At 46.4% G+C, this 23,020-nt stretch overlaps 1 protein-coding gene across 7 annotated transcripts in view; it reads left to right on the top strand.

The window, feature by feature from the left end:
• Positions 1 to 23,020, top strand: part of supt3h (SPT3 homolog, SAGA and STAGA complex component) — a 622,281-nt gene that overhangs the window by 516,671 nt on the left and 82,590 nt on the right. For all 7 annotated transcript variants that reach the window (XM_072499078.1, XM_072499079.1, XM_072499076.1 and 4 more), the window contains one exon: positions 19,825 to 19,935. In XM_072499078.1, the coding sequence (XP_072355179.1) occupies positions 19,825 to 19,935 (111 nt within the window). The remainder of the gene's footprint in view (positions 1 to 19,824; positions 19,936 to 23,020) is intronic.

Below are 23,020 nucleotides of genomic sequence, written 5' to 3'. Positions count from 1 at the left end.
CTTCCAAATAAAGTGCCCATAATAACTCACGAATCCAAGGAAAGAGTGAAGTTCCATGGCATCTCGTAGAGTGGGGATCATTTTGATTGCCCATTCCTTCTTGGCGAATGGGTACAGGCCATCTTGATCCAACGATATCCCAAATATACCACTTATTTTGTGTGAAACGCACACTTCACCCGGCGCTTGCGGATCCCGTATTCGGAAAACTGCTTCAACACCGCCCCGAGGTTATGCAAATGTTCTTGTTCCATGGCCCCTGTGACAAACGCGTTGTCCAAGTTAACCGCAACGTGCGGCAATCCACGCAGGATGTTCTCCATGACACGCTGGAAGACTGCACACGTCGAGGAAACACCGAACGGATAGAGCCCCTTGTGCGTATTAATCGTGATGTACGTCCGTGAGGATTCATCGAGCTCCAGCTCTTCTCGGAGGTACTGGTAGATGAGCGCTGCTCGTGCAATTTTGTGTATGTACAGCCACCGGACAATGTTGCATATAAATTCTTGATGAGCGGTAAAGTGTAATAGTCTAACCTTGACGCCATGTTCACTGTCAATATATACTTTCCGCCGAGGCGGACTGTCTTATCCAGCTTCATTGCGGCACCGCCGGTGCCGCCCAATCAGCGAAGCCGCATAATGCCCAAAACGCTAAAGTTTGGCCTCAACCTTCTCCACTAAAGCGTAGGGAACCAGGTGGGCACGTAGATAATGGGGCTGGGCTTCTGGGTTCACCTAGATTTTAGCAATGGCCACTTTAATGGTATCCGACCAGGCTGGAAAACCTCCGGGAATTTGCTCAGTACCGTACACAAACCGCCAGACCCTTCTTGGAGGATATGCTGCCAATCCAAGTGCAGCTGATGCAGCCAATCACGGCCCAACAGGCTCGGACCGTTTCACTGCACAACGATGAGGGGAAGGTGCACTGACTGGTGCCCATACACCACCAGAGTGAAGATGGACCCCACAATATTCAGTCGTTCCTCTGTATAAGTGGCCAAACGAGCTGCCATGTCAACAAAGGACAAAGAATGCGCTCAAAAGCCGGTCACCAAGACGTGCAACGTCCCCAGATTCGACTGAAGGCGATTCTGGCCCATGTGGTCGCCGGTCTAAGTGTACCCACGGGGAGCAGGAAGGTCAGCACTCCAGGTGCTCCGGTCGAGGTAGATGTCAGCCCTGGGCTGCACCACTACAGACACGGCCACTCCCGAATCCAGATCCATTTGGAGCATATAATTATATAACATATGGAGCATATTGGAACATGAATAGGGGCCACACGGGACTCTGCCAAATAGTTCAGCTGCATCTCAGCCTCATCCTCGGCTACTTCTGCTGGGTGTTCTAGGTGCAAGGTCCGGCCCCGGGGTTGACACCCTACCTCGACTGGAACGCTGGTCTTCCTGCTGTCGGCGGGTATGCCTAGATCGGCGCCCACACAGGTCGGAATCACCTTTGGTCAAGTCCGGGAATGTTGCAGTTCTCAGTGACCAGCTCTTTGCCCAGAAGCCAGAACCCCTTTTGGACACCGCGTTCTGTGCTTTCTGGGGACAGGGAGATCTGCAGCATCTGCTGAAATTTAGGGAGACTTCACCCAAAAGCTTTATCTGAGTTTCCATATTATTGATACCACTGACTAAGTGATCACCGAGCATCTCAGACAAAACAGTTCCATATTCACAAAACTCAGCTATCTTCCGTAGCCGAGAGACAAATTCGGTGATGAACTGACGGGTGGATCTCTCCGCCATATTAAACTGATATCTTTGAACGATTATCGACAGGGTTGGGTTCAAGCGTTGTGCCACAAGTGTCACGAGCTGGTCAAATGTTGCTCTGTACATAACCTACATGCCACAGCGCTGCCCTGGTCTCATTGCAATGAATGGCCAATGAAAGCTGGGCTGTAGGGTTGGTCTGCTCCAGGTGGTTTGTCGTCACAAGGACACCACTCTGGCACGGTTCAAGTTTCAGATACTGACCAGTATTGCAACTGGGGTTGGGGGTGTAGAGGTTGTCTGCTCCCAGTGGGTGCTAATGTTGTCCAGAAGGACCCTATGGGCAGCAGTACTTGGAGAGGGTTGAACATTCAGAAACCAGCATTTCAATTGTGGATGCATTGGAAATCAGGGTGGGATGAATGGGGAAACACATGGGGACCATGGGGAAATAAGGCTTTTCTTGGGTTTGTGGTAAGGGGGAACACATGGGGAGCAATTGGGAAGGTAGGCTTTGGAATGAGGGGGAGAAGGAGGGGAACTTTGGAAGGCAGAGGGTAGATTGAGGGGTGCGAAGCTGGAGCCTGCCAAGAGTACACAAAATGCCATCAAACAAGGGATACCATGGTTATGAATGGAAGAGGATATATGCAGACTCTGAAATAGGAAAGTGATGGGTTGATCATGTGGAACAAGAGGGTCGCACAGAGACCCATAATGGGGGCTCAGGGTTTGGGAAGTGAGACAGTGTAGTCCTCAGTCATGAGGACAATGGAGAACTCTGTGCAAGTCAAACTCTTTGGTCTGAGGCTTGCAGTGAGGAGTCAGAGAGTGAGACACTGCCAGGCACTGTGGAAAGGAGTCAGAGCATAGAGACACTCCTAAAGCCTCATTGTCAGAAGTCAGGGATTGGAGACGGCTATGGGGTGCAGCGGACATGCTGAACAAGTATTCATTGGGAGCATGGTGTACTCCAGCTTTAGGGAGGGGCAAGTGGAATAATGCACAACTTGGTATGCAGGGCTGTTGCTCAGTTGCTGACCCATGTCTGCCTCTGTACTGGGATTCAGATGGAATGGTGGTGGCAATGGGAGGCATTTGTAGCCTGTATTCTGGAGGGGCATGTGAAGCTCTTATGGAGGCAGGGAGCTGGACGTCAATTCAGTCGGTGACCATGCATACTACAACCTCTGTATGGGAGGGTAAAGCTCTACCTGGGGGATGGGCAAGTTGCAAGTGATGGGCTCCAGGCGGGGCGAGGGTAGGAATGTGCCCACAGGAACTTTGGGATCCAATATTATTGGGGGAAGCTGGAGAGCAACAGGAGAGAGCTGCACCTTCACATTGTGAGGTTTCAGGTAGATGTCTGGGACACAGACAGGAAGAGAAGGAGCACCAAATTCTATTTCAAAATAGTAGTGCAGAATCACCATCTTGCTTTATCGGAGTTATAAATTGAAAGTAGAAGCAAATCTGAACGGAAGAGGTCTGAGGCTGTGTGAGAGGAGTGTTCTGCTGGGTTAAGGGGCTCTTTCTGAGGGCACCCTCTAACTTGTTGCCGCAACAGTAAACAGGAGTCTGATAAGAGAGAAAGGAGGAAGATCTCCTTGGGAATAAAGCTAGGTGTATGTCTCTGCACTGGTGGAGGGAGCAGGTGAGTGCTGTAACATTTCTTCCAGAGCTTCCTCTTCTGATCTGACCTAACGCTGAGACACGGTGGGCTTCCTTTTGGGCCTCAATCTGCTGGTGTCTATGAGATAGAGAATAGAGTTTTAGTTGATGAGCAAGAGGATGATAAGACTGCGTGTGACTTGCTGTGATTGTCAGGATGTGATGAATTGATGGAGATGTGATCCATGCGAGGTTGCTAAGACAATCCAATCTCCCCTTCCCCACCGGAACAATCGCTATCCTCCGCAGTGATCTCAGCTGCAACCTCTATAAAATCACAGAGGGCAATTATGTCCACCGGGATGTTTTTCTTTCTGCCTGTTGTGGGTCAGCTTACCCTGGATGAAAACAGAAGAAAGGCGTGTAATGAGAAGGGAAGGAGCATAGGTTGGGAAAGATCTATGCTCCCTGTGTGTGGTGAGCCCTCAGCAGGCCTGAGGATGGAGTGTGAGCACCTTGACAGATGAGATGGTGGTGCTGTGATGGTTTCTCTGAGATAATCCATGGTGCTATGCATTCCCTGCTAATTGTGTGAGATCCCTGATTTTGAATACATGATGCCAGGATGAGAGCTTGATGTTGCATGTTGGGATTTGAATGATGACTTACCCTGGCAGAGTGGATGAGATCATTCATCCTCTTCCCACACTGGATGACCTTTCAGATGCAGTTGCCAACCACACTGATGCATCCAGTGATGGCCTCCCACGTCAGAGCTGTGAAGCTTGTATGCTTTCTAGAATTATTCATGGGATATAGGATGTTTCTTTGTGCCCACACTCCCACTAATGAAGGCCTGGAGGACCTCATGGGTGGAGCAGGGTGTTGTCTTCCTCTTTTGGCTTACAGCCGCCTTCTTTTGGCTCGAAGACATCTCTGTAGGTGGGCTGGAGACAGGTGGGCTGGAGAGAGTGAGATGTGTGTGCTTGAGTGCGATTTATATCTGGTGCCTGGGCCTTCAACCCCACCAGGTAATGACAGGGCAAACAAATCAATTCCTGACCTGTCAGGTGATTCAGAGAGATACATGCCTGTCCATAATTAATGAAGTTCCAAGCCTGGAATCACATGTATTTTCCCACGATTCCGAGCAGCAGGAAGCATGCTATTGAACCCACCTGCCACCCCACTTAGTCTAAAAAAGGGAAATCTCTGCTCTTTGTGTCTGTCTTAACTGAGGGAAATACAAAAAACTTCCCAGAAATAATGAAGAATCATGGGACTAGTATAAATGAGGAACTGCAAAATATTGGGGGCGATTCTCCAGCCACGTTGCACCTGGCGCAATTACTGCTATGTCAGGAGAATTGTGGAAACGCCCCCAAATTTGCCAGACACAAACGAGTTTCTGATTCTCCCGGTCCACTCCAGCTGATGTGATCAGTATCTCACCTCTGATCCCAGCTCATTTAGATTCATTTAAATCTCTTTAGTGAGATTAAAGAAGGATGCAGCGGCCTCCTGGCATTCCCCCAAGACTTCAGACACAGATATAGTACACATAGTGGAAGCACAAGCCTCATTTACCGAGATGCTACCAGTGTCTGACCAAAAACTACGAATCAAAAAAGAAGAAACAGAAAAGGATTTGACGCTCCAGGGGGTAATCAAATACCTCAAAGAAGGATGGCCCAATGGATGTTGACTTTCGAAGTATCAAAGATGATCTCAGTGTAAAAGATGGTTTCCTACTCAAAGGAGATAGGATAGTTATTCCTGCAAACCTCCGACAAGGAATTCTGCAACAGATTCACGAGGGTCATCAGGGTATGAAAAATTGGGCAGATGTGCAAGACAATCTGTATATTGGCCTGGAATCAACAGAGATGTTGATCAATATGTACAGGAATGCATAATCTGAAATAATGCATCAGCCTGTGCAGTGCAGAGAAAGTATGAAAGAAACTGAACTCATCACCAATCCGTGGATCAACTTTGGTATGGATTTGTTCTACTTTAAAGGTCATGACTATCTAGTCACCATCGACTATTATTCCAACTATCCCGAGGTGATGATGCTGAATGATTGAACACCAAGATCTGACTGACGTGCAGCAAAACCTATTTTTGCTTGCCATGGGATACCATTACACATTGTCTCCGTCAATGGTCCTTGTTTCACAAGCTGGGAGTGGATACAGTTTGCAGCAAAGGACAACTTTAATCACATAACATCAAGCCCACTGTATTCTTAGTCAAATGGCAAAGCAGAGAAGGGCGTAGGAATAATCAAAAAATTGTTCTATAGAGCAATCGATGAAAGCAAAGATTTATCTTTGGCACTGTTGACCTTCACAGCAACACCACTGTCATCGGGATTATCACCAGCTCAGATGTTAATGCGTAGAAAATTCGCACCACGTTACCCGAGATAACTATTCCAGATATGGATCATCAAGAGATACGCGACCATATCAGATTAAGAAAACAGAAACAGAAAGAGAACTATGACAAGGAAGCAAAACCTGTATCAAAATTGACAGAAGGAGATTACGTACGTATACAAAATCCTGATGATGGATGACAACACATAGCTAAAGTTCCAAGATAAGTCGCACCAAGATCGTACTTGGTTCAGATTGAACAAGGTTCTATGTTCAGACGAACTTCCGGGTGCTCCGGTTTCCTCCCACAAGTCCCGAAGAATGTGCTGTTCGGTGAATTGGACATTCTGAATATTCCCTCCGTGTTCCCGAACAGGCGCCGGAATGTGGCGACTAGGGGCTTTTCACAGTAACTTAATTGCAGTGTCAATGTAAGCCTACTTGTGACAATATAGATTATTTAAAAAATAGAAGAGCACTGTTGCGAATCAAACATGTTCTGTCTCAACCTCAAAATGTTATTGATCAATATAACATCTTCAAGGACATTGACTTTCATCCTTACTTGTCACCAATACAGCAAGACAATATGGAAGATCAATTGCATATTTTGAAGACACCATTGAAAAGATCAACTGGAACGAGGAGACCACCAAACAGATTACATTTGTAATGACTGTAATAATTATTCCTTTATCATCAACAAAGTGATATACAATTATTTGCAACTGAATGATAATAATAATCACTTATTGTCACAACTAGGCTTCGATTAAGTTACTGTGAAAAGCCCCTAGTCGCCACATTCCGGTGCCTGTTCAGGGAGGCTGGTACGGGAATTGAACCCGCGCTGCTGGTCCTGTTCTCTCTTATAAGCCAGCTGTTTAGCCCACTGTGCTATATCAGCCTCTATAACAAATTTATGATTAATACTAGCTCATGTAATGTTCAAAGAAAAATATCACAAATCAAGTTTATAATAATTTTTCTTTTCCAAAGAAAGGGGATGAGCTATTATCATAAATGTAAGAACTGCAAGGGTTAATGAAATGTCTAGATCAGCCACTAGAGGGAGCTACAGTTACAAGTATATAAGACATTGATTCTAAGCCTTGTGGGGGAGCGAAGTGAAGGAGTTACCTACCGTACAGACTGAAGGAAAGATAGTGTGAGTAAGAGCAGATCATAATTTATTATTGTAGAGATTAGTTGTAGGTGAGTGTAGATTATATGATAATTAACTATTATTGTATATATTATTTAGGAGTATGTGTCAAATCCAAATTAGTAGTGTTAATAAATTTATAGCTTTGTTCAAGTTAAAGCTATTTTGTGGTCTTTGTGAACACCATGCCAACCATCCTGAGTTTGGCACCACAAAGAACACCACAATGTACTTAAAATATCTTCAGCTTCCAGCTAGAAACAGCAGAGAGAGAAAACAACTCCCTTCACTTCTGAGGTCTGATCACTTCTTAAAGGTTCCCGCAGAAACCAATCCCAATCACTGACTGTCGTCAGGCAAAACACTGTCCCTGGCCAACTGCTCACTAACCAATCAGACTAATTCCCTCCAAAACTGGTTCCTACCATCTACCTGGTGCCGAAGAGTCTGACTACTACTCCTCCCAACACACAGCCTGAAATCCAGTATCCTGGAAAGCAGGCTGTTTTAAACTGAGTCTTTGGGTTTTTTTCTCTCTTCTTAAAGGCACATCATTATTGATCCACGGACCAAAACAATAAAAGAAAAGAAATGGGGAACATAGGAAATGGAAGGAAGAAATCTTACAATTGGGCCTAGTCAACATGGTTTATGAAATCTGTTGGAATTTTTGGAGAATGTAACTAGCATAATAGATTAGGAGGAACCAGCGGATGTGGTATATTTAGATTTTCAGAAAACTTTTGATAAGGTCCCACACAAGAGTTTAGTATGAGGTTGGGGGAATATCCGGACATGGATTGAGAACTAGTTAAAGGACAGGAAACAGAGAGGGAATAAATAGGTTGTTTTCAAGTTGGCAGTTTTAGACTAGTGGGCTATCACAAGGATCAGTGCTTGGGCTGCAGCTCCTCATATTCTACATCAATAATGTGTATGTGGGGATTAAATGTTATATTTCCAAGTTTACAGGTGGCACAAAACAAGGTGGAAGTGGAAGTTGTGTGGAGGATGCAAAGACACTCCAAGGGGATTTGGAGAGGCTAAGTGAGTGGGCAAAAATTTGGCAGATGAAATATAATGTGGAGAAATGTGAGTTTTCCACTTTGGCAGGAAAGACAGAGCATTTTGTAAGTGGAGAGAGGCTGGGATGTGTTGAACTTCACAGGGACTTGGGTGGCCTTGCTCATGTGTCACTGAAAGCTGACATGCAGGTACAGCAAGCAATTAAGCTGTATGATGAATGTAGCAATTTCGGATGTATGGTACTTTTGGTATTTGGTGCAGTAAGGGTGAAAAGCCGGAGTGTGTATTTGTGTGACTGCTGCAATCATGTTTTAAAAGAAATCCTCGTCTGAAAGACAAGTATATTTTGGGAGCCAGGAGTGTAATTAAAGCATCGTAAAAGCTTGGCCTAATAAAAATGTTGTTTTGATTAAGGCGATCCATGTGGAGTTAATTAGATTTCAGCTTGGTAAGATGGTGTCTTTGCTGGGTGGAGCTAAGGCATCAGGCACTTTGCAGAAAGCATGTAAATGCAGTTCTTAACTGAATGAAGCTATGTCCAGAAGTCGAACAGTTTGCTCTCACTGCAGTTTAAAGATTAGCAGTCTGAGAACAAGGGGGAGCTGAAACAACCTGGAAAACTTATTTTGAAGACATAAATCCAAAGTTTCTGCATGGGTTTGACAAGAGTCATATATTTTCTTTAAAATAGTTTCAAGAGTTCTCTCTTTCTCTTTTTTTTAATAAATGTTTTTATTGGGTTTTTGAACAAAATATATTTGCCGTTATGTACACAGGATATGATATATATACATATAGAAGAAGAGAAGGGCACACACACACAAATCACAAAGGAAAACAAAAAAGTAACAACAGGAGAGAAGTACAAAATCAAATAATGTAACTGGTAGGGTATTATGCACCTGCCCAACAGCAGCAACCTCTGTACACTTGGCAAAATTATTTACACACATAAGTAGGCATCTGTTTGTGCAGGGGGGTGGGCAGCTAGATATACATTTGGGTGCCGGAGACACAATTTCCAATTACGGAGGGCAATACTCGAATGGGTCTAGTGCTGGTGTTGCCCCTCGCTTCTCCCGGACGGATTTCGCTGCCGTTGTCCACTTCCGCTTCAGCCGGCCCTCTCGTCTTCCGCCTGTATTCTCCTTTTTCGCTGTTCCTGTGGATGCCAAGTTAGTTAAAGTTTCCCTGCCTCTCTCTCTCCCCCCCCCCCCTGGCTCTCCTCTATTGTTCCCTGTCTCTTCCATCTTCTCCGCCCCCTCCCCCCCCTCCCTGTGGTTCACCTTTCCTTCCTCTTAGATTTAGCTGATTTAGCTCCCTCTCCCGGTCTATCTCTCCCTCTCATGCTTTGGCTACTTTCTCCTGGTTCTTGGCTACCTGGCTATTTTTCGGCTTGTTTGTTGACCACAAACAAATCCCGGATCAATCGGGTGATTAGCTCCCACGTTCTGTGGAAGCCGTCGTCTGACCCTCGGATGGCGAATTTGATTTTCTCCATTTGGAGAGATTCTGAGAGGTCGGACAGCCAGTCTGCAGCTTTGGGTGGTGCTGCTGACCGCCAGCCGAACAGGATTCTATGGCGGGCGATCAGGGAGGCAAAGGCAAGGGCGTCTGCCCTCCTCCCCAGGAATAGATCCAGGTTGGTCTGAAACCCGAAGACCGCCACTTTCGGGCATAGCTCCACCCTCACCCCCACCACTTTGGACATTGCCTCAAAGAAGGCTGTCCAGTACTCCACAAGTCTGGGGCAAGACCCGAACATGTGAGCGTGGTTGGCCGGGCCTCCTTGGCACTGTTCACGTCTATCCTCCACCTCCGGGGAGAACCTACTCATACGGGTTCTTGTTAAGTGGGCTCTATGTACCACTTTTAGTTGCGTCAGGCTGAGACTTGCGCTCGTGGAGGTCGAGTTGACCCTATGCAGTGCTTCGCCCAAGAGTCCCCACCCTATCTCGATCCCCAGGTCCTCCTCCCACTTCATTCTTGTTGCGTCCAGTACGGTGTCGGCCCCTTCTACCAGTCGGTCATACATGTCGCTACAGTTTCCTTTCTCTAGTATGCTTGCGTCCAGTAACACTTCCAGTAATGTCTGTCGTGGCAGTTGTGGGTACGTCCTTGTCTCCTTTCGGAGGAAATTTTTGAGTTGCAGGTACCTTAGCTCGTTCCCCCTGGCCAGCTGGAATTTCTCTGTCAGTTCGCCCAGTATTTCGATCCTGCTGTCCGTGTATAGGTCCCTGACTGTCAGTGTCCCTACGCCCTGTCCCCACCTTTTGAAGTTGTGTCAGTCAGCGCTGGTGTGAACCTATGGCTGTTGCAGATGGGAGCTTTGTCCGACATTTTGGTCAGGCCAAATTGCTGCCGTAGTTTGTTCCAGGATTGGAGGGTGGCTATCACCACCGGGCTGCTGGAGTGTTTTTTGGGTGGTGATGGGAGTGCTGCCGTGGCGAGGGCACGGAGGGAGATCCCCATGCAGGAGGCCTCTTCCACGCTTCTGGCTCCTTGATCCATCCCCTTATTCGCTTGGCCGTCGCCGCCCAGTGGTAGAATTGTAGGTTTGGGAGGGCTAGACCCCCGGCCTGGATTTTGTTTTTTGTAAGACCTTCTTTGGGATTCTAGCATTCCCCCCCCCCCCCCCCCCCCCCCCCCCCCCCCATACGACCGCTATGATTAGTTTGCCTAGTGCTTTGAAAAAGGCCTTGGGGATGTAGATCGGGATGGCTCTGAATAGGAAGAGGTACCTGAGCAGCACGTTCATTTTGATCGTCTGGACTCTCCCCGCAAGGGAGAGTGGTCCTCTGTCAGACTGGTGAGGTTCCATTTGTGGATCCCTTTCCAGTCGTGGGCTATTTGGATCCCCAGGTAGCGGAATATGTGTTGGGCTTGTTTAAACGGCAGTCCTGTTAGTGCTGCCCCACCTACTGCTGGATGTACCGGGAAGATCTCGCTTTTGCTCATGTTGAGTTTGTAGCCCAAGAAGCGCGATGATTCCGTCCATGCTGCTCTGTGGGTCCGAAATGTAGAGGAGCAGGTCATCTGCATAGAGTGAGACTCTGTGCTCTCTGCCACCCCTTTGGATCCCCCTCCGGCTTTTTGCTGCTCTGAGCACAATTGCTAGTGGCTCGATCGCTAGGGTGAACAGCAGCGGGACAGTGGGCATCTTGATCTGGTGCCCCTGTGCAGCTGGAAGTATCGGGAGTTGGTGTTGTTTGGCCGTACGCTCACCATGGGAGTGTTGTATAGGAGCTTTACCCAGGAGGTGAACCCTGTTCCAAGCCTGAACCGCTCCAGTACCTCTATGAGGTATTTCCATTCGACTCTGTCAAAGGCCTTTTCTGCGTCTGGGGAGACGATCACCTCTGGTACTCTCTCCCCGGAGGGGGTCATTATCACGTTCAGCAGGCGCCTAATGTTCGAAATAAGCTGTCTACCTTTGACAAAGCCAGTCTGGTCCTCTGCGACCAACTCTGGCATGCAGTCCTCTAGCCTTTTGGCTAGAATCTTGTCCAGTATTTTGGCGTCTGCATTCAGCAGTGAGATGGGTCTGTATGACCCACATCCCGTTGGGTCTTTGTCTTTCTCAGGTATTCGCAAGATTGAGGCTTGTGCTAGCGTTGGCGGCAGTGTGCCCCTAGCTAGCGAGTCTGTGAACATCTCCCAGAGGTGCAAGGCCAGTGCTGTCGGAAATCTTTTGTAGAAGTCCACCGGAAACCCGTCTGGTCCCAGCGCCTTCCCCGCCTACATGGAGCTAATGCTGTCCATGATCTCTCCCAGTGCTAGTGGTGCTTCCAGGCCCCGTTTTCTGCCCTCCACCACGACTGGAATGTCCAGTCCATCAATGAACCGTTTCATCCCAGACTCCCCCATTGGGGGCTCTGAGGTGTACAGCCCTTGGTAAAAGGCCCTGAAGGCTTTGTTGATCTTTTCTGGTTCTGTTTCTAATATGCCTCTAGTATCCCTGATTTGTGCAATTTCTCTGGTGGTTGCCTGCTTTCTCAGCTGGTGTGCCAACAGGCGGCTGGTTTTGTCTCCGTGTTCACACGTGCCTGGCGGAGTTGAAACACTGCTTTCCTGGTGGAGAGCAGATCAAAGTTCCTTTGTAGCTCTTTCCTCTCCGCCAGAAGCTCTACAGTCGGGGCCTTGGAGTATTTACAGTCTACCTCCAGTATGGAGTTGACCAGCTGCTGCCTAGCCGCCCCTTCCTCCCTCTCTCTTCGCACTTTGAAAGCGATGATTTCCCCTCTTAGTACGGCCTTTAGCGCTTCCCAGAACTTGGAGGGTGAGACCTCCCCGTTCTGGTTGTTCTCCGTGTACTCTGCTATGGCCCGTGATATCTTTTCGTTGAAGGCCTTGTCAGCTAGTAGGGCAATGTCCAACCTCCATGTGGGGCATTGGGCCCTGCCGGTCTCCAGCCTCACGTCCATATAGTGTGGAGCGTGGTCTGATATCACAATTGTGGAGTATTCCACATTGTCTATCCCCGGAAGCACTGTTTTTCCCCACCACAAAGAAGTCAATTCTGGTGTATACGTTGTGTACTGGGGAGAAGAAGGAAAACTCCTTCTCCCCTGGTGGGTGAACATCCAGGGGTCCTCCGCTCCCATCCGTTCCATAAAGTGACTGAGTTCCCTTGCCATGCTTGAGGTTTTCCCCGTTTTGGGGTTTGATCTGTCAGTCGTTGGATCCTGTACTCAGTTGAAGTCCCCCCCCCCCATGATTAGCCGGTGCGTCGCTATGTTAGGGATTTCTGCCATGGTCTTCTTGATGAAGCTCGTGTCGTCCCAGTTGGGCGCATACACGTTAACTAATACTACCGGTGCCCCATCCAGGGCCCCGCTGACCATGACGTACCATCCCCCTGGGTCCGTAACCGTCTTTGACGCCCTAAACATTGTCTATTTGCTGATCAGTATTGCCAGCCCCCTGACCCTCGTCCCGTAACAGGAATGGTAGGTCTGTCCCACCCAGCCCTTTCTGACCCGCAGTCGGTCCTGCTCTCTCAGGTGCGTCTCTTGGAGGAAGATTATGTCTGCCTTCATATTTCTTAGGTAGTTGAGGACTCTGGATCTTTTCACTGGGCCGTTGAGTCCCCTTATGTTCCAGGTGATTATCCTGGTGGAGGGCTTCTGTCCCCTCGCTCCTGTGGGATTAACCATATTTACCTGGTGGACACGCCCCTGCCCTCCAGGGTTCCCCTTTGTTAGGGGGCAGTCCAGGATGGCCGCTGTCACTGCTCTCTCAATGAGGTCGGGCCCCTGCGCTCCAGGGTACCCGACATGGCCGCCGCTGTGCGATCTCCACGCGGGTAGCTCCCTGCACTCTGGGGTCTCCCTTTGCCCAGAGACCGTACTGGGTGGGTGCTTGCAGTGATTCCTTGTTTCGAGCCCTTGGTTGTGGCACTTTGTAGCCCTATTGCTGTTCCTTTTCTAGCCTTGTTTGTCCCTTCGTCCCTATGTTCCCCCACCCCGTCCCTCCCTTCCTGTGCCCCTAGTTCCTCCCTTTCCTCCCCTTTTCTCCCCCCTCATGTATATCCCTTCTTTGACCCTCTTTCCCCTGCTCCTATCCCATTTTGCTCTCCCGCCTCTGTTGAGTTGTTTCCCCCCCCCCTCCTCTGCCTGGCGCCGTTCCCCCCTGTTGGAGGCGCGCTCTGGCCCTGTTTTGTTGCATGCCACCGGCGCTAACTTTCCTACTAGTGTGGTGAGCCCCCCTCTCGGGAGTTACTGTCTCGCTTCTCCTTGCCCAGCCTTTGCGTTTTTCTGCCCGCTCTTCCCCCATCCTACCCTGCACTCCCCTCGCTTGCTCTCCCTTCTTCACTACTCTCGTTCCCTCATGCTGAGGCCTGGTCTCCCATCTGTGGCGGTCCCTCGGGAAATGGTTAGCTTTTTGTTCAGGGTGTGCTCGCCAGGGTGGGGGCGGGGGGGCCTGGCGTTGCCTCACCCCTCCCCCACCCCCGTCGGCGTGTTGTTGCCCCTCGTCAGGGGCCCCGTATTTCTACCCTCGCTGGTGGTTTTCCAGCCCGTGTTCTTCGATAAACTTGTTTGCTTCAGCGGGGCTGTGAAGAAATACTCTCTTTCTTGGTATGTGACCCAGAGTTTCGCTGGGTACAGCTTACCAAACCGCACATTGTTCTTGTGAAGAGCTGCTTTCGCTCTATTGAATTCGGCCTGTCTCCTGGCGAGGTCTGCCCCAATGTCCTCGTACACTCGAATGAAGTGTCCTTCCCATTTGCAAGTTCTGTTTTGCCTGGCCCAGCGTCAGATTGTTTCCCTGTCTTGGTACCTGTGCAGTTTAGCTATAACTGCCTTTGTGTGGTCCCATGCCCTGGGCTTCGGGCGCAGCTACCGGTGTGCTCTGTCCATTTCTGGTGGGTTGGGGAAAGTTTCCCTCCCCACTAAGTTGCCCAGCATCTCGGCCACGTATGCCGTGGGGTTTCTACCCTCGATCCCCTCTGGTAGACCCACTATCCTGAATTTTGTCTTCTTGAGCGGTTTTCCTGATCGTCCACCCTGCCCTTCAGGCTCCCCTGTGTTGTGCCCAGCCTCACCACCTGTTTCTCCAGGGCCGTGGTCCGGTTGATGATGTCAGTCGCAGCTTTTTCCAGCTCCTTAATGGTCGCCTCTTGGGTTTCCAGTTTCTCCTCTTGGGCTTCCAGTGTCTTCTCTGCTCTGCCCAGGGCGAGCTATGTCTGCTCTGGTCCCTGCTTTGTTTACCTGCTGATGTTCCCTCAGCGCCTCGGCAAAAGCTGCCTTCCAGTTCCAGTTCCCCTCTGGCCCAGGGGTGAAATACTCCTGGCTGCCCAGTTCTTTTTGTTGTGGTGAGGCTTCCGTTCCCCTGCTTCGTGCGCCGATTAGCTCGTCTGAACGGACTCGCGTATTGCCCCGTTAGCTTTTGGTGCCCTTTCTCCCTCTGCTTCGGCTCCCTTCTGGCATTTTTTCCCCTTTTCTTTTCTTTCCCTCCCCCTCTTTCCCCCCCCCCTTCTAAAAAGACTCTTTTCAGGTAAGTTTTTTTTTTAAACGTGGAAAAAAAGAAGAAATTTTCTCTCCCTTTAAAAGTTTTCTTTTCAAAGTTTTTTTTGAAAAAGAGGAAGTTCTTTTCTTTTTCTCCTCCTCACTCACCCAGGGTCGAGAGAGAGAGACTTCTGGTTGGGCCGGGGGTCCCTCTTTGTTCCGCCGCCTGCCTCGTGGTGGTTGCCACGGGGGTGGGGGGGGTCCTTGCTGCTGGCTCGGTCCCCGCTTTGGCTCGGGCCGCCGCTCGTCCTGCCCCGCGCCCTGCTGCCACGCGTGGGTGGGTGTTCGCAGGTCGTTCCTGCTGGCTCGGTCCCCGCTTCGGTGCCGCTTCTCCTCGGCCGCCCACATTCTGCTGTGCGGGAGGGGCGGTGGCTCGGTCGGGCCGGCTCACAGGCCCACGCTCCAAGGCACTAGCTCCGTTTGGGGGGGGGGGGGGGCGCGACTCTCCCCGGCCCCTTCCAAGTCTCCGGTTCCTCTCGCACAACTTTTCCTCCTTTCCTCCCACGGGCCACAGCTTACCGGTCCAGCCCCTAGCGGCCCCTTCTCTTTTTCCCCTGCTCATACCTCCGGGTGAGCGCTGCGTGGGTCCTTTCTTTTTTTTTTCCCTCCTCTCCGTTTTCTTTTAATGCGCACAAAAATAAAAACCCACAAGGATTAGGAGGAAGAAACCCCCCCCCCGGACGAAACAAGCAAAAAACAAGAAAAAGAAACTGCTGAGAACCTAGTTCTGTAGTGAGAGCTGCCCCGTGCACGCCTTCCACCTCCAGAGCCCGACCGGAAGTCTTCTCTTTCTCAAAGAGCATCTCTAAAGTAAAAGTTCCTATGTACCATTGGTAGTTAAAGTGGATTGAGAGTTGAGATTTTTTTTCTCTGGTTGTTTAAGTCGGAATAAAGATAGCAGGTAAGGGTATTGTATTCAATGTATTGAGTAGCAATGTTTAAGGAGTAACTGTAAGCTATTTTCTGTTGTGATGTTAAAGATTTTAATACTGTGTCAGTAATGAAGTGTGTTCTAATATATCGTAAACATATCTCTTAGTGTACTCACTCCTCGAGCGAGGTATCCTTTCCTCACAGTCTTACAAAATTAAAATAAAATATTAGGGTTTCTGTCCAGTATCTCTAGCCACTATTGGGGCCTGGTTTGGGATAGAAATAGGTGGCAGATGTTACATTGGCCTTTATTGAAAGAGGATTTGACTATTGCTGAAAAAAATCTCTTACTACAGTTATGTGGAACCTGGGTGAGGCCACACCTGAAGTGTATTGAATTAGTTTTGGCCTCCTTACCTAAGGAAAGGAATACTTGCCATAGGGAGAGTGTAACAAATGTTCACCAAACTAATTCCTGTGATGGAGAGATTGTCTTTTGAGGAAAGATTAAATAGACTGAGCCTTTATTATCTGGAGTTTAGAAAAATGAGAGATGATTTAATTCAAACATATAACATTCTTGTGTACAGGCTTGACTGGTGTTGAAGTTGAAGGTCAGCCAGTGTAGTACCTCTGCCCCCACTAGAGTTTTGCCTCACTTTTGTGTCAGCATTTTAAATAAGAATTACATAACATTGTTGCTATGTAATTTATTATTTTGAATTAATTTTAATTGTAATATTTGCCCCAGAGAATTCAGATTTAGTACACTTTTGCCATTTTAAACAGAATGTGTGCTGTTCACATTCAGTGTGATCCCACGGAGTCATTTTTAGAAATAACGGAGATCCTTATCAGCAATAGACTGACCGCAATACTCTTGGATTGTGCAAAGTTTACTGGAAAGAATCAGGCCCACATTCACTGGTTCTGCAGTACAGACTGGAAAGCTCATCCAACCAATGTAATTTGAGCAATTGTGGAGTTGTAATTACTTGTGCATTCCTTGCCCCAAGCTAGTTGGGGAAGCATCAGTGTGACTTCTTGGATGCCTCAAGTGGCACCAGAATCCAAGAGCGATAATGACAAGAACTGCACAAGAAAACAGTCTGTAAATAGTCATTAACTAGCACAATCTTTCAGGCTTCTGTGGGTCCGCTAACATGGATTTGTCACAGCAAGAGGTATATGGCTCTGCTCTTTTTGTTGTGTCTACAGGTGGGGGGAAAAAAAGACTAAATGTGCACCATTTGTGATTCTTACATAGACAGTGGTTTAAGGAAAAAAATCTGGAATGTTAATATTTAATGGAAAAGATTCTCAACATTTTCCCATCAGTTTAAATGTCTGAGATGAGAAAGAGCACTAATTTATAACTATGTAGATAATAATAATCTTTATTACTGTCAGAAGTAGGCTGACATCAACGCTGCAATGAAGTTACTGTGAAGATTCTAAATAGGTGGAAGCCAATTTCCATGATTTATTTTAATTTGCAAAGACTTTCTCATGGGCATAGTAGTAAAATTCCACCTGATGAGGTTAGAATTCATCTGATTGATACATATAATGACATCAAAAATGTATCTGGGAAAATCCCTCCCGGATTTGAAAAGAAGATGTTTATCAATTTGTTAGAAATATTGAACAAAGAAAAGCCTCCTGACTGCTTTTGCTCTGTTACTGCACAAAATGATCAGAGAAATTCTTTCCCTAATGAACTTGCTCAACCATCTTATTTAAATATAACCTGTATTTATATGTTGAACAATAATGGCTAAATGGCGATATCATTCTTAAAAAAATTACTTTCTTAAACTCATTTTTGAATTGAAAAAATTAAGGAATTCTAAATTAACCTGAGAAGGAGACTAAATGAATAATTGTAGTAACAGCAAAAACCTCTTAAAGGGGCAGGCTCTCATGTTTAAAATTTTCTATTTAATTAAATAATGTTAATTAATAAAATACATACAACTTCCAAAGATATTGACTCATTTTGGGGTATGATACTAATGGTCTCCTATAGTACCTTACAGAAGTGACCTGAGTGAATATTGATTCGCAATCGAGGCTTCGTAGCTAAATTTGCTTTTTTCGTATCACTTTCCAGCATCTAAATCGCTGGTCAGCAAATAAAATAAGGGCAGGATTTTCAATCCGATAGGGGGACGAGAAGACAGATGGACAGGCATGTAATTTCACACCAGTGGACAATATGCTGGTTTGCTAGCATCATCCGGCCCCATTTTTTGGAAGCGGCGGAATGACCACCCATAAGACCATAAGACATAGGAGCAGATTTAGGCCACTCAGCCCACCAAGTCTGCTCTGCCATTCATGGCTGATATTTTTCGCATCCCTATTCTCCTGCCTTCTCCCCGTAACCCCTGATCCCCTTATTAATCAAGAACCTATCTATCTCTGACTTGAAGATATTCAATGATTTGACCTCCACAGCCTTCTGCGGCAAAGAGTTCCAAAGATTCACCACCCTCTGGCTGAAGAAATGCCTCCTCATCTCTGCCTTGCTTATCAAGGATGTCTTCGAAACCCCTTGTGCGCTGTTTATTTCAGTTATGTTGACGTTGGTGAGAGGGCACTCTTAGCTTACCTGCAACGGCAGACTGCAGCTCCTTTCATGCAGAAGGGCCACCTATTGGCTCTCCAGCCGAGAGATCTTACCTACTGTCCTTAATTGGATGACAACTATGTTTTTTGGCCATTAATTGGTGAATTCAGGTAAAATCAGTGTTGGATAACTGTCCCGGTAAAATGTAGGGTCAGGGCCCTGACCCAAAATGTGAAATCCTGTTGCTTTGCTCTGCCTCACCCTCCACAGATGCTGTCTGCTGAGTATTTCCAGCATTTCTAATGTCAGCACCAACAATCCTAGCTACATTCTTCCTCCGTCTAGCCCAGTGACACAGAAACAAATTGTAGCATCCCTATCAGTGCTCTGGCTGAGATTGGTGAGATCGGCACGGTGGCACAGTGGTTAGCATTGCTGCCTCACAATGCCACGGACCCGGGTTCAATTCTTGCCTCAAGTGACTGTCCGTGTAGAGTTTGCACGTCCTGCCTGTGTCTGTGTGTGATTCCTCCAGGTGTTCCGGTTTCCTCCCACAGTGCAAAGATGGCAGGTTAAGTGGATTGGCCAGGCTAAATTGCCGGGGATAGGCAGGTTAGGTTACGGGATTACAGGGATATGACAGTATGGGCCGTGGTGTGGACCTGGGTAGAGTGCTCTTTCGGAGGGTTGGTGCAAACTCGATAGGCCAAATGGCCTCCTGCACTGTAAAGAACAGTCAACATAGTCCCAGATTACCATAGGCTGCTTTCCCCTTTGAGGGGGAGAGCTGACTAGTGGATATTTAACCTGAGGATCACCACACCACAGACGAGAGGCAAGGTTGCGAAGGCGGGCCTTCATGAATAACCTCAGGCAGTACAGGAATTGAACCCACGCTGCTGGCCTTGCTCTGTATCACAAACTAGCTGCCTAGCCAAGTGAGCTTGTAGGGATTCTATGCGTAGGCATTTATTACAGATTAGCAGACTGGGCCAAATTTATTTAACAGGTATACATCTGACTGGGGATTCATCCTATGATTTTCCTAGTCGGCATACTGATACTATACCATTGCTGAAGTTCATGTGTTATTTTGCATATGCAAATGACTTCATACATGTAATCAATTAATAATTGCTTCTACAAAATAATTCTCAGTACTCGGGAAGATAGATAGTAGTTAAACACTGCAATTTTCTTTTAAAATTTGATTCTAGTTTAACTATTAACATATTAAAGCACCATTAGATTAAACTATTATATCCAATGGTAGCTTTCGTTAATTTTTCAATTTTCTCTCCTGACCTATTCCTATTCTGAACATTTACATTAATTTAATGTGAATATATACCATTTAAATGCTAAATTTGTTGAGACTACTATACTGTAGGTCTTTTATCTGGAGTTGTCTTAAAGTGTTTTTGATTTAGTTGAGAATTTATGATTTTATGTTACAGAGTGCTGCAGCTTGTGGTCTAGAGACTCACAGTGATGCCATACAGCCGAGCCACATCAGAGAGGTGATCCGACGGTACAGCCACAAAATTGGCCCTCTTTCCCCATTCACAGTACGTAATAACAGAGCTATAAAAAGTTATATTTATATGTAAGAGCATTTTTAGTTTCAAGTGGTCGAAGTTCGAAGAATTGAAATTGTTGTGCGCAATTTGTGGCAGCAGTAATTTTCTCGAAAAAAAGGTTCATGAAATTCTCTTCGGAGAATAAATACTCCTTTTTTGGGAAACTGGAGCATTGCTAAATGCTCCTTTCCATTACAATTTTTCGTGTTTTATATTACTTCAGAATCTTATATGGTTGTTAACACAAATTCTTTGAAGTGTCTTGTTCATGCATTGCGTAGGCATTTATTACATATTAGCAGACGGGACCAAATTTATCTAACAGCTATACACTACACTGTTGTTAAAACTGTAAAGCTTAATAATGATTTGGTCCCAGAATGAATTGTCTAGTCTATGGACTTTTAAGAAAAGGAAGGATTAAAGTATCAACTCCCGAGACTGGTTTAGGAACACTATTAACTTTCTGAACTGTCTGTTGCTTTTTGACTTTTGGTTGTAGGATCTCCGTGGTTGCCAGCATGTAGTCTGCCAAGCTACAACCAGCTGGCTAGGTCATAAAAGTTGGAATGTTTGCTTACTTTTGGCTATCACACTTAATAAAGTTCAAATCAACCATATAGAAAGATAAGTGGATGGGATCTATTAAGGGTTATAATTACTGAGATTTTTTCCCATCAATCTCTGCAGTTATTCTAAAATAAAATAGCTTATCTCTCCAGATCAGTAACATTTTAAGAAGTATTGATGGGTATCTTCTGCCTGCTCCTTTTTTAAAAGTTAACATTGCAAGCAAATAGGATGTTGCAACAAATAATCTATTCATGTATTTATGTTTAGCTCACAAATGTCATGACAATGTGGAAACATTATTTTTAAAATTATACTACCATAATTCCTGCAAAGAAATATTGCAGTTTACTTGATCTGCGACTTGCATTGATCATAATAAATCGAAACCGTAATGTAAAAATTGACCATATAATTATAGCTTGTAGCAAATCACAAAAGGAATGAAACATGCTTTAAAACAAATTAATGTGGCTTTGAAGTTATTTCCTGATTGTTCCTGTTCATTAAATAACAAAGAGCAATAAAATTGGAACAGATAGCTTAGCCTTGGAATTCCTGGCACGACTAGAAGAGCAAAGGGGCAGAATTTCTGTTAAGTGCGAATTCGAGTTAATTTGATTATAATGAGGTGCTCATGCCATTTTGGCACATTGGAGTGTTAGTTCCAACATGAGAGCTGACCTTGCCATAGTATCATGGAGCCAGTCATGCTGGACAAAGTGACAAGTAGGGCTCAAGGCCAAGAATTTAATTTTTCCTTTTCCAAGGACAGTTAATTGGTTTGTGATTGATTGCCACATGGAAATCGACTTTAAAAAATATATATTGCTGGACTTCATTTCTGCCAGAATTTATTCCTGTCGTGCTACGCCACTGCTTTGTCAGGCACACAATATACTACGGGCAATTCTAGATTTAGGATTGTTCACATTATTCTACCAGTCTCATCTGTTTTGTTGACATTGCCAAAAAGTGGAGAGATTCAGGCAGCACCACATGCCTGTGGAACTGCCTAACCTTTAACCCTCCAATCGCCTTTATAGTTCTGCAGTCACCATTTGCTTAACCATTCCCTCATGTCCACATTTGATGGCCTTTGTTCCCAACAAAATATTTATTCTTATCCACCCCGCTTAATCCAACAGATAATATATATTCAGACACTTCCAGCATAAGTTACACCATCTTGAGCCGATCTGGTGCACAACTAGTTTAGCCATTTGTGATGAGATCTGACTGCACCACATTAAGCACTGTCAGATCACTCTCTCTTTTACAAAATAGTGCATTACTTTAGGATAATCCACATTGTTTTAAATAATTTCTTCTTGTGTATTATCTCTCTTGCTTTCAAAACTACCATCATCAAAAATTCCTTCTTGGCCTGCCCATCTCTTTTGAAAGGAAAAATAAAGAATGGAGTATGCACTCAATGGAAAGGTATAAAAAATATATGGATGAACAGAAAGGTCTAAAGTATAGTGCAAGCAGATAGAACCATGAAAAAACCAACAACATTTTGGGTTTTATAAATCAGTACATGACATACAAGCTTAAGAAGTGCAATAATGATTAATTTATGCAAAACATTAGTTTGGCTATAGTTAGCGAACTATGTTCAGCTTTATTGTAAAGCCATAGATAACAAACATTATAGATTAACCAAAATGAATCATGAATGGGAACTGTAATATATTGAGTAACAACATGGGAAACTAGGACTATCCACGCTAGAACACAATCACCAACAGAAGATTTAACAAATTTTTTTAATTATGAGGTTTTGGTACAATTAATAAAGAAAGAATGTTCTCTGATTTTAAAATCTCTTACCCATCTTGAATCTGCTCATTTTCAATTTTTGTGGGGGTGAGTGACCAATACTCTCCCAGTAAGCAAGTATTTAAGTTAAAGATTTTTAACAAAACTTGGGGCACTATTCTCCCCACGCCGGGTGGGAGAATCGCCGGGGCACCGCGCGAATCGCGCTATGCCGCCCCGACCCCCGTGCGATTCTCACCCCCCCCCCCCCCCCCCCGGAAACCAGCGGCACGCGATTCGCACCGGGCCACTCGGAGAACCGGCGAGCAGCAATTCTTCGGCCGGATGGGCCGAGCGGCCGCTACGATACGACAGGTTCCCGCCGGAGCCGTCCACCCCTGGTCGCTGCCGGCGGGAACTCTGCAGGAACGCTGGGGGGGCGGCTTGTGGGGGTGGGAGGGGGGGCTCCTTCACCGGGGTGGCCTCCGATGGGGTATGGCCCATCAGAATAGGTCGTGCCCGAGCCCTGTTCGCGCCGTCGTGAAACGCGACGGCATTCACGACGGTGCGAACACTTGGCCTCCATATCGGAGAATCGCCACCTGCATGCTTTGTTCATTTCTATTCTGGTATTAATGCTAAGTTTACCCAACATCAGGAAACCCAACAATCAAAAGGAGGTGAGGATGAGTGGGTTAAGTACTATTCTAGAACAACTAATGAGTGAGGAGGATCCCTG

Source organism: Scyliorhinus torazame, chromosome 4, assembly GCF_047496885.1.
Source record: "Scyliorhinus torazame isolate Kashiwa2021f chromosome 4, sScyTor2.1, whole genome shotgun sequence".
NCBI classification, from domain to species: Eukaryota; Metazoa; Chordata; class Chondrichthyes; order Carcharhiniformes; family Scyliorhinidae; genus Scyliorhinus; species Scyliorhinus torazame.
Note: the sequence above shows the minus strand (reverse complement) of the source record. Positions and strands in the feature narration are given on the sequence as shown.